At 37.6% G+C, this 12,071-nt stretch overlaps 1 protein-coding gene across 1 annotated transcript in view; it reads left to right on the plus strand.

Annotated features, from left to right (window-relative positions):
- TTC29 (tetratricopeptide repeat domain 29) overlaps positions 1–12,071 on the plus strand; it is a 233,915-nt gene that overhangs the window by 139,275 nt on the left and 82,569 nt on the right. The window contains exons 10-11 of the mRNA XM_047799227.1: positions 764–887; positions 9,804–10,032. Coding sequence (XP_047655183.1) covers positions 764–887; positions 9,804–10,032 — 353 coding nt within the window. The remainder of the gene's footprint in view (positions 1–763; positions 888–9,803; positions 10,033–12,071) is intronic.

The raw sequence follows: 12,071 nt of genomic DNA on the forward strand, positions 1-12,071 counted from the left end.
CATCACTACTTCATTTTTTTATAGCTGAGTGTAACATTCCATTGTATGATTATAGCACATTCTGCTTATCCCTTCAACTGATCAACATTTGGATTGTTTCCACTTCTAACTATTATTATAATGTTGATATGACATTCATGTACAAGTTTTTGTCTGAACATGTGTCTTCATTTCTCTTGGGTATATAAATAGGAGCAGAATTCTTGGCTCAAACACTAACTGTATATTACACTTTTTGAGAAACTGAGAAGTTATATTCTTAAGCAGCTGCACCGTTTTACAATCCTACCAGCAGCACGTTAGAGTTTAAAGGTCTAAGTTTTGGAGTTCCCATCATGGCTCAGTGGTTAACAAATCTGACTAGGAACCATGAGGTTGCAGGTTCAATCCCTGTCCTCACTCAGTGGGTTAAGGATCTGGTGTTGTCGTGAGCTGCGGTGTAGGTCACAGAGATGGCTCAGATCTGGCATTGCTATGGCTCTGGTGTAGGCTGGTGGCTACAGCTCCAGTTAGACCCCTAGCCTGGGAACCTCCATATGCTGCAGGAGTGGCCCTAGAAAAGACAGAAAGACAAAAAATAAATAAAGGTTTAATTTTAACACCAGTTACTCCAACAAAGACAGGCTACGTATTTTAAAATTTTACACTTTACATTTCATTATCCTGATAACCATCTTGCACTTTCTAAAGCAAAGACACACAAAAATCTTCTCTTTACTGTAACATTAAATGAGATGACATTCAGTCTCTTACTTTATTCTAGCCAAGGACAGATGACAGAAGCAATTCAATACCTGAAAAAAGTTGTGAACATTGCAAGAAACAATTTTCAAAGCCTAGATTTTGTGAGAGCAAGTACAATGCTCGGCGACATCTTCAATGAAAAAGTGAGTATAATGCCTTTCATGCTTACAGGGAGAAATTTGCAGAATTTTTAAATTCTATTTGCATTTGGCCCTCACCTTCCCATAGTATTTGTGCAAAATGGCCCCAGGGCTGCAGGACTTAGGCAAGGCACAAGACGGTGACTGAGCTGAGAAACACCCCTTTCCTCCTCCTCTTCCAGGACCTGACCGCCATCTTGGGCACAGTCACCACAAGCTGCCAACATTGAATCGTATTTTCACAGCCAATGCAGAGTCCAAGTGATTTTGGCTTTGAAGGGCAATTAAAATATTTCAGTTCAAAGAAATTTCATTATAATAAGTTGGCTCTTATCTGCTGACACAAACATTCACCTATTGCTCCAAATTCTTGTTTTATTAATCCAGCTCTGATGCCTCTGCTAGGTCCCTCAGGAGAAGAAAGGAAAATCCCAAGGGTAATTCTGACAAAAATATGGGATTCTAGCAACAGGCTGGCTATGTAAAAGAAGAGAAAAAGAAGAGGGGAAAAGTCTAAAACAAAAATATCTCATTCAAGAGGCTATTTTACTAGTGAAATACCTTCATCATAATGGACTTTAGGTTTATTTTTGCCTGACTTTATCTTTTATTACCCAGATTCTCCTTTAGAAACAGTATGAAAGGGCCTTATGTCTCCAGTTATAATTGCTGTTTTGATCATAAGTAGGATCTGTCATTTTTGAGAGTACTTTCATTCTCAAACTGTGTCAGTATACCTTGGCTTAACCTTTTTGAGAGACTGTGTATACATGGTGATTAAAAGTACTCACTCTGAGGAGTTCCTACCATGGTGTAACGGGATCAGCAGCATCACTGTAGCGCTGGGTCACATGTTCGATCCCCAGCCCAGCACGGTGGGTTAGGAGCTGGCATTGCTAGCAACTGTGGCATAGGTCACAACTGTGGCTCGGAGCTAATCCCTGGCCTGGGAGAAGTCCATATGCATCAGGGTAAGCAAAAAAGGAAAAAAAGAAAGAGAAAGAGAAAGAAAAAGCACTCTCTCTGAGACTAGAGTGGATTAAAAGCCCAGCTCTTTCCTTTATAAGATCTGTGACCTGAGACAAGCTACTAACCTTCTAGGCACTTCAGTTTTCTTACCTCATAAGGGTGGTACGAATGTTCAATTAATATAGGTAAGGCACATAGAAGAGCATCTGGCAGGGGAAGTGGGCGCTGTCTGTCTAAGTGATGGCTCCATTATCGTTTCCACCTGCTTATGTGGTATCACACAGTTCCCCTTTGCCCAAGGCTCAGGGGTTTAATAACCCACCCCGGGGCCTCCGAGCTTCTAGGTGGCAGTGGCACTCACCATCACACTCTTTACCACTACCATCTTTTGCTTGCCATATAATTTATTTTGATTACTCTGACATCTTTTAAGGGAATAAACGTTTGAAATTAACTTGAATAAATAAAATTACTATCTTTAGTTCCTGCTATGGGAGGCATGATTTCAAACAAGGTGTCTCATCTCTCTTTTACACCCTCCCCTCTTGTTCGCCCTGGTTCCCTGGCCTCCTCCTCTCCTCTCACTCACAATCATAAAACCCTCCTTTTGTCTTAACTGTCACCCTCTTTCTTTTCTGCTCCCTTCTCTCCTGCCTCTGTCTTTCTGGAACCACTCCACTCCCCACCCGCCATTGTCCTCTTTTCAGGATCCATGGGTGGGGGCACAAAGAAACCAGATGTACGCCCTAGTGAGGCTGATGGTCTAATAGGGGCGCTTATCTTGTAGTAGCAGAATTGACATTCCTAATAAATATATGTGGTCTTACCTTTTTAAAGGATTACTCTTCAAGAAGTGCTAAAAGCACAAATTGCCCTATTACCAAAAAAATCCCCAGAACTCAGGCAGACATGGAGTATCAGCCTATATTTTCCCAATGTCCCAATTACAGGAAGCAAAGGAAGATAAAAACAATAAACATTTCTGAGTGATAATATTTTTATATCTGCATTTTCTTACTTTTTTTACCATGAGTTTACATGTTATCAATATGTATTTTATTCAATGATTATTCATTCTTGAAGAGTTCGATATCTAAAGCTAGAGACAGGAATAGTATCCAAAGGATGTGTCAACTGCCAAAAGTTAATTTTTTGTACTAGGTTATCCCTAATCTAATACAAAATTTGGCACATTCTGAGTATTCATGCTCTCTTCAAATATGCATGCCTTCAAATACACAATTCACATATCTTAGTGACTGCTTACATCTTACTGTAATACTCACTGAAAAATGGTATGGTATTAAGAATATAGTACAGTAATGATTTTATGACATCAGAGACTTCAAGACAAAGCTATATTTGATACTAAAATTGTTCATTGCTAATATGGCATTCAATATTTGTGCATTTACTGTGATTCTTTGTGGATATTTTCTGAAGTCAGAAAATCTACTGAGGAGTTCCTGTTGCGGCTCAGCGGTAATGAACCCAACTTGTATCGCTCAGTGGGTTAAATGATCTGGCGTTGCCGTGAGCTGTGGTGTAGGTCGCAGATGCAGCTTGGATCTGGCGTGGCTGTGGCTGTGGCATAGGCTGGCAGCTACAGCTCAGATTCGACCCCTAGCCTGAGAACTTCCATATGACAAGGAGGCAGCTCTAAAAAGACAAAAGGAAAGGGAAGGGAAGGGAAGGGAAGGAAGAAAGGGAGAAAGAGAAAGAAAGAGAAAAGGAAAGAAAAAAGAAAATCTACTGATAACTTCTCAGGCTGAGTCTGAGTTGTTAAATTATTACTATGAGAATATGACTTGAAATTGTATAGCAAAGTGGATTTGAATTGAGTGATCGTTATTTTTTCTCCCTGTCTTTTTGAGATAATGTGACATCCTGAATTTCCTCCTAGTTCTACAAAGCCATTTCCTAGGAAAGCACTGACAAGAAGTCATGTCACATCTCTGCTATTCAGTTGCTTATGAATGTTTGCTAATTGTATTAAGTGAATTTATTCCAGCCATATACCTGAGCAATTGCACAAGCTATTTGCACTGCATGCTCTCTATAAAGCTCTTCCGTGGAGGGCACTGTAGCAGGACAAAAGAACCACGCCGAGTTTTGCCCACTCAACTTTGAATCCATGCCTAGCTGTTTATCAGCTGTGACCTTGGGCAAGTTAAATCTTTGATCTTCAGTTTCCTCATCTTTCAAATATCAGTAACAAGATACCTTGAGGACTGTATAAAGATTAGAAATTTTAGGAGTCCTAGTGGCCCCACAGGTTAAGGATCTGTCATAAAAATTGCTGTGGCTCATGTCACTGCTGTGGCTCAAATTCGATCCCTGGCCAGGGAATTTCTGCATGCTGTGGATGTGGCCAAAAAAATTGTAAATATGTACATGGTACCTAGTAGAGATCCTAGTACATATTGGGTATGCAGTTGCACTTCTTAATGTGTCAACTCAGATCTCTCTCCTCCATTCCTCCATTCCATTCATTCTTACTGCCTATTTGACATCTTCACTTGGATCTCTTCAAATAAATCAATACATACATAAATAACCCATTAAAAACTGAACTCATCATCTTTCCCCTAAATTCCATTTCTCTCCCAAATTAATGTTCAACCACGATAGAATATTTTTCAGAGTTTTATAAGCAACATTTCTTCTCAGTCTATAAGTTCCCCTTATCTGACCTCATGCAGGCCCATGGTTTTAAATAACCATCCATTAGCTGATGACTCCCAGATTTATAGTTCCAACCGTGATCTCTCCTTGGGACTCCAGATTTGTTTAACTGCCTCCTTACCATCTCTATTCAGATGTCTTCTAATAGATAGCTCAGGTTTATTTATTTATTTTTATATTTCTATTTTTTCGGAGCTGCACCTGTGGCATATGGAAGTTCCCAGGCTAGGGGTCGAATCAGAGCTGCAGCTAATGGCCAACACCACAGCCACAGCAACGCGGGATCCAAGCCGTGTCTGTGACCTTCATCACAGCTCGTGGCAACGCCAGATCCTTAACCCACTGAGCAAGGCCGGGATCGAACCCACATCCTCATGGATGCTAGTCAGTTTCATTACCAATAAGCCACAAGGTAACTCTGGATATCTCAAATTTAACATGAATCCTCCCTCCTTTGACCTACTTCTCCCTAGGCATCTTAATAAATGGTGCCATTATCCATCAACTCAATTGCTTAAGCCAGTAATCTAGATATCCTTTGATTCTTCTTTCCCCACTGCTCCATATCCAATCCAGAAGCAAGCCCTGATGTTTGAGCCACCAAAACACATCTCATATCCACCCACTTCTCTCCATCTCCACTACTATCACCACATCGGCTTGACACTGTGTTTTCTCACCTGTACTGTTGGAATAAGCTCTGAACCCATTTCTCCATTTCTCTTCCATCTAATCTAGTCTCCACCCAGAGGCCCAAGTAATCCTTTCAGGATGCAAACTAATCGTTGTTTCTCTGCTTAAAATACTTCCATATTGCTTCTCATTTTGAAAAACATAAATGTGATTCCTCTCCCCGACTTGAAATAGTCTCCATGAGACACATTACCCATCCACCCCCAGTCCTAACTTTACTGCCTTCTACTCTCCTCATCCTCACCACCACAGCCAAAGGGGCTTTTGTGGAGTTCTTCAGACACACTGAGCTTATTTCTGCCTGAAGATGTTTGCTTTAGCTGGAATACTTTGCACGTACTACTCCCCAATCTGAACTTCACATTGCTGGCTTCTTATCATTCAGAACTTAGCTAATGTCGCAGCCTCAAAGAAGTCTTCTTGGAGGTATCCCAGTCAAAAGTAGCCACCAGGTCACTCTTTAACATTAATTTTCTACGTAGCACGTACCTCATAGTTTTCCTGTTTATGATATTTTTCTTCCATGGCTTTTGTTTTTTAGCATTTAAATATTTAAGAATTCTGTTTTTGAATGTGTCTAGAATGAAAGCTTAATGAGGACAGGGACCAGATCTGCCTTGTTTTTTATTTCATTCCAATTCCTAGAAGACAATGTGGCATAAAGTTGGTGAACAAAAATACTCGAAACAATAAATTTGGAACTAATCTTATACCACTTGAGATGGTATTCTCTCACTTCTGAAATTCCAAACTTCTATTTAATTTTGGACACACTAGAGTAGTGTGGCATTTTGAAAACTTGCACTGAATCTTTAAAAGCAAATCTAGTATTACTGATGCTTTCAGTCTACCTTTTAAGACCCTCTACATATTGCCCTCATCATACCTTTTCTAGCTTCTCATTATTCATGCAATGTCTTCTAATTGTATTCTTAACAGTAATTTCCAGAAAATAGTATTATTATAAAACCATAAATATAATATAAAACTGTATTTGGAAAATACCATTTTTTCTAATTACTACAGTGTTGCTATAATTAAAGTTAACACATCTTTAAAATATCCCAATTAGTTTACCTTTTACAACATAATCATGGAAGATGGGCCGACCATCCTACCCTCTGATGTGATGGGCCTTTCACTGAAAATTGTCATTAATGTAAAGGATCAAATGAGAATATTTTAGGCAAAATAGCTAGGTACAGACCCTTTACAAGATGTTTAATTCTAAGATCAGTGAATAATCACATAATTTAAACAATGGTAGTTCCAACACCAGAATAGCAAAGAAAATATGTAAGAAATTATTCTTCCTCAATATTGAGAAAATGCCCATTTATTTAGGGTTGCTTATTGGACAAAGTGACATTTTAGACACTAAGGAGGGTCTAGTAAGAATCACAGTAATGCATGAAAATTCTATGTTATGGGATAATAATGAGAGTTTTGTTTCAAGGTCTATGATGTCATTAAGATCCTGTCCTGAAATTGCTCACTAAATGCTTATTAGCGATATTTATAACATTAAATGAAGTTGTCTCTTTTAACAAGATGCATTTATGAAGTACATAAATTCACTTCTATAAATTCACTTCTGAATTCTCAAACTCATGTTTAAAATCACCAGGATTAGTTAGTGGAATCTCCTAAATTTTATAACAAAATAGGGATTAACTGATAATAGCAACTGCGGAGGGTTAGACAGAGTCTTCGGAGAAGAGATTAAATTTAGATATTAAACTCTTTAAGAATGAAAAATCCAGAAGTACAAGGCACATCAATGAAACCTCATTCTAAAAAGGTATGTATAAAAATTCTTGCATCTGAGAAGAGTTAATGTTGTATTTAAGAGCATTTTAAACTAGAGACATCTAGGTTGATACCAGTTTTGTGACAGTTATGTGTGTGTCTGAAGATTGAACACTGGGCACAATTTGAGGGAAGAATAATTACCTACTTATAATGTTCTTATTTTAGTGGGGAAAAAGCATTTGTTAAATAATATCTAATAAAAGTTTTAGGCATATGAATATTTCCACTAGCAGCAAGCTCACCTACCGACTGTAACCTCTGTTCACTGCTGAATCCCTACTGTCTGGCACAAGCCTGTACAAAATAATTGCTCAGTGAATGAATGGATGAATGAATGAGATTGTTCTCATGTAAAAAATATATAAAAATAATTCTAGAAATTCAAACAGATGTCCATATATTTATGGTCCCTAATTTTTCTAATTGAGACTCTCACCTAAAACAATAAGTAGCCTAAAGCTCAGGGGGGAACAATAATAAGATATTTATACCCCTTTCTTTTTAAAAACAGAAATGTTTGGTCTAGTCATATATTTTCATCTGTTTTGTCCTTTATCTCTGGTACTTAACAGGACAATCTGTAATTTTAACTAGTTTTACTGTCATCTTTAATATTTCTGTTGTTTCTCAATCATACAATTTAATTGGCATACATGTATCCTTGATACAGTTTTATTTTTAAGTAATCTTACTCTCATATAAATTCTGTACTTATACTTTGAAGTAAGAGAAAGAATTGTTCACCTCAACAAACAAAAATTGCTATTGATGTAATGTAGAGGGACTTTGTTTAAATTAGCAAAGTTAATTGGAATGAACCATTTGAATACATGGTTCACCTAAATTGCCCTTGTGGGCATAAACAGTGTTATGTATGCTGCTCATGTATGTAACATTAACTGTCACATAAGTCCTACTTCTCCCCCTCCTCACCTTGCTAGCAACCTCTTTAGTCAATCATTTTTTCTGCTTTTTGGACTCCATGATTGTACAGGGGTGTGGTTGTTGAGTATGCATTTTAACTATACTGGCATATGATATAAAGCTGTTTCTATGGTGTTTTTTATTTCCAATCCCCTCTTAAAATGTCTCAAGAAAAATGACTTGAAAGCTTACATAGTAAAACAATTTAAAAGAGGAGTTCCTGCTGTGGCACAGTGGGTTATGAACCCAACTGCAGTGACTCGAGTCCCCAGTGTTCAATCCCCAATAGGTTAAGGATGCTGCATTGTCACAGCTGTGGCTCAGATTCAGTCCCTGGACCAGGAACTTCCACGTGCCATGGTCGCAGCAGAAAAAGAAGAAGAAAAAAAAAGAGTTTGTCAAATGAGTTTGTTTTAATGTAAAAATATATAAAAATAATTCTTAAAATTACCCCTTTGAATAAGAGGGGTTTTTTGAGGGAGAGCCTACCCCTGCAGCATGTGAAGTTCCTGGGCCAGGGATCTAATACACACCACAGCAGTGACAACTCCAGATGCTTAATCCACTGAGCCACAAGGGAACTCCAAGGAAGTTTTTAAGGAAATTTTTTTAGAAGCTTTGGGAGAGGGATGGCAGAAAATAGTCTCTTCTCTGAGGCTTAATTTCATTATTTGTAAAATAAGAATAATATTTTCTCATAGAATGACTTATGAAAGCTATTGATACAGTTCATATGAAGTACTGTCCCTGACACTTCATAAGAATTAGGTAAACATTATTTATTCATGGACAATAGCTTTCAGGAGGAGAGATGAAGAAAAAGAAAGAAAGAAAGAAAGAGAGAAAGAAAGAAACAAAGAAAAGAAAGAAAAAAGGAAGAGGGAGAGAGGGAGGAAGGAAGGAAGAAAGAAGGGAGGGAGGGCGGAAGGAAAAGGAAAAGAAAAAACCTTGAATTTTTGCAACTTAAAGTGTTGCAAAGGACTTGGAGAAGAGATAAACATTTAACAGCCAGTGCTGTTGTCAAGATCGTATATTTTTGAAATCTTGGCTACCTTCCACATTCTCAGTCAAGAATGGCATGTGCACGTGGGGAAACTCAAATGGCAGATGTATGTATGTACTTTCACTTGCCATTGAGAAACGTGTTGGCTGAGAATAATTTGTTATGACTGAAAACAGAAGCTGGTTAAAAAGATTTCATTTGGGCAGTTCCCGTCGTGGCACGGTGGTTAACGAATCTGACTAGGAACCATGAGGTTCAATCCCTGGCCTTGTTCGGTGGGTCAAGGATCCTGCGTTGCCGTGAGCTGTGGTGTAGGTAGCAGACGTGGCTCTAATCCCGCATTGCTGTGGCTCTGGCGTAGGCCCGTGGCTACAGCTCCAATTAGACCCCTAGCCTGGGAACCTCCATATGCCGCGGGAGCAGCTCTAGAAAAGACAAAAAAAAAAAAAAAAGATTTCACTTGGTAAATCCAATGTTACAAGTAAGAAAATTACATCTGAATCGTTGTGAATTGGTTCACTCTTTCCCAAGCTTCTTTTTGCATCTATATATTACGTTGAACCCTACAAAAATGCTCATATTTGTCCATTTTTAGGTTTCATACAGTTCAACCTGGTGGATACGCCTTTCTTAGTGAATTAATTTCACAGTATTACAGATCATAACTTTTAAAAAGCAGTTTAATCTGATAGAGGCCCTGCTTGCCATCTCTTTCTTCTTGAGATGAACTGCTAAAATTGTTAAGAGATCAGTGTGTCACATGGCAAGGTGGGCAGATATGTAGAATGGTAAAATTAAAATTAAGAAAAAAATTCCTTCTCTTCCATCTTTAGGGCTCCTACCACAAAGCTTCTGAATACTTTCAGCAAGCTTTTGACACTACAGCAGAGCTAACAAACGTACCTCTGATGGATGAAACAAAAGTTCATTATGGAATAGCAAAAGCTCATCAGATGATGCTGACGGTTAATAATTATATAGAATCTGCAGATCTCACCAGTCTGGACTACCTGCTGTCATGGAAGGAGAGTAGAAGTGACATTGCACCTGATCCAGTTGTTGGTAAGGCGTTGGTTTTTTAAAACACTTGAGATTTTTCTGTCATTCATGTTGGTGAAGTCATTTTCGTTTCATTTTCATTCATTCGACCATTGATGATTTTAATTTTATTTATAATTTTATTTTTATGTATTCATTACTAGGTGAATGTTGGATGCATTTTCATGCTCTATGGGACCTTCAGCATTTAAGGAAAGCGTACAAGAGTGTAATGACTTACTCAGCATAATATATCACCATTTTTTCAGTTATCTTAAATATTCAACAGTATGAAATGATCAGTTGTAAAGAACAGGAAATAGGTTTTAAAATGTTCAGTCTTGTGTCTTGCTGACAAGAGCAAGTATCATAGACATTACTTGGTATTATACTTTTGCTTTTCTGATGGCAGTGAGTTTTCCTATTTTTTTCTCAATTCAAGTATAAATACTGAGAAAATATTTCATAGTAATTTCTCTTAATTCTGCTTTTTTCCTATATAGTTTTCTTGTGATAATTAGTCAAAATAGTCAATTAAAAACAGGTAACTAGAAGGGGATTATAAGGGTTGGTTTTACATGTCAACTTGACTAGGCTCTAGTCCTCAGTTAAGACCTTTAGGATTCTTTTTTAAAATGTTAAACAGTACTGCCTGTGAAAGACAGTTTGGGTTACTTGTTTGCAAATCAAACTTTATTAAGCAAAATATTTTCAATGTTTGGAACTCAAATGGAATTACAAGTCAAAAGTATATAATGTGAAGGGGTTTCTCCTATTTGTAGTTTTTTGTTTGTTTGTTTTGTTTTTTTAAGTTTTTCTACAATTTTTAAAGGTTACTTTCCATTTGCAGTTGTTAGAAAATATTAACTCTACTTCCCATGCTGAAATACGTCCTTGAGCCTACCTTATACCCAGTAGTTTGTGGCTCCCGCTTCCCCACCCCTGCATTGTCCCTCCTCTCCCTCACCACTGGTGACCCCCAGTCTGTGAGTCTGTCTCTTTTTTGTTATATTCTCTAGTTTGTCGTAGTTTTACAGTTCTACATATAAGCAATATCATACAGTATTTGTGTTTATCTGTCTAACTTATTTCACTTAGCATAATGCCCTCCCAGTTTATCCATGTTGCTGCAAATAACAAAATTTCATTCTTTTTATGGCTGAGTAGTATTTCAGTAGAAATAGTATCACATCTTCTTTATCCGTTCATCTGTCGACAGACATTTAAGTTGCTTCCATATCTTGGTAATTGTAAATAATGCTGCTGTGAACATTGGGGTGCATATATCTTTTCAAATTAGTGGTTTGGGGTTTTGTTCGGATATATACTCAGGAGTGGAATTGCTGGGTCATGTGGCATCTCCTACCTGGAACTCCTTTTTTCCCCCTTAGTCATTTAGATAAAATAGTAATCTGTTTGGTATTTATTTCTTCTGTAGAATAAATAGTAAACAATTGTAAATATGGCACAAAGAAATTCTATTGACTCTTCTACGTCAGTAGAATACTACTTTACTACTGTCTGGCCTCTAGTTAGAAAATAAGGAAAGGTCTCCTTCCTAATAGATGCATAATAAGAGGAACCAAGATGAAATCTTCAGAAACAATGGCTTGTTGGATTTCAATGTGCTCAAGTGCCTCCAAAGTATTTACAGTTAACTGTTGAGTAACTACTTCCATATGATATTTTGCTTACTTCAAGATGTTGTCTTGTCATGTATTTGGGCATTTGTCCTATATTTTTTAGTTCCCTTCCCATTAGGCTCTCACTTTTTCTGCCCAGGAGAGAAAGCAGAAGAAGTATAATCCATCTGTTAGATTACTTGTTTTAATGAATTGTTTGGTGGAGAATAAATTGAGCTACTCACATTTTCAGATTTTACTAGTATAAACTCTACCCAACATGATAATAATCATAAAAAAAAAAAAATACTCTTCAAAACCGGCTTCTGATCAGAGCCATGTGTCCTCTTATTGCAATCCTGTTTTTGGCTTTATGAAAAATCTCTTCCTGGAGTTCCCACTATGGCACAAAGGGTTAATGATCTTCTCTTGTCTCTGTGG

The sequence above is a fragment of the Phacochoerus africanus genome, chromosome 10 (assembly GCF_016906955.1).
Source record: "Phacochoerus africanus isolate WHEZ1 chromosome 10, ROS_Pafr_v1, whole genome shotgun sequence".
Classification (NCBI taxonomy): domain Eukaryota; kingdom Metazoa; phylum Chordata; class Mammalia; order Artiodactyla; family Suidae; genus Phacochoerus; species Phacochoerus africanus.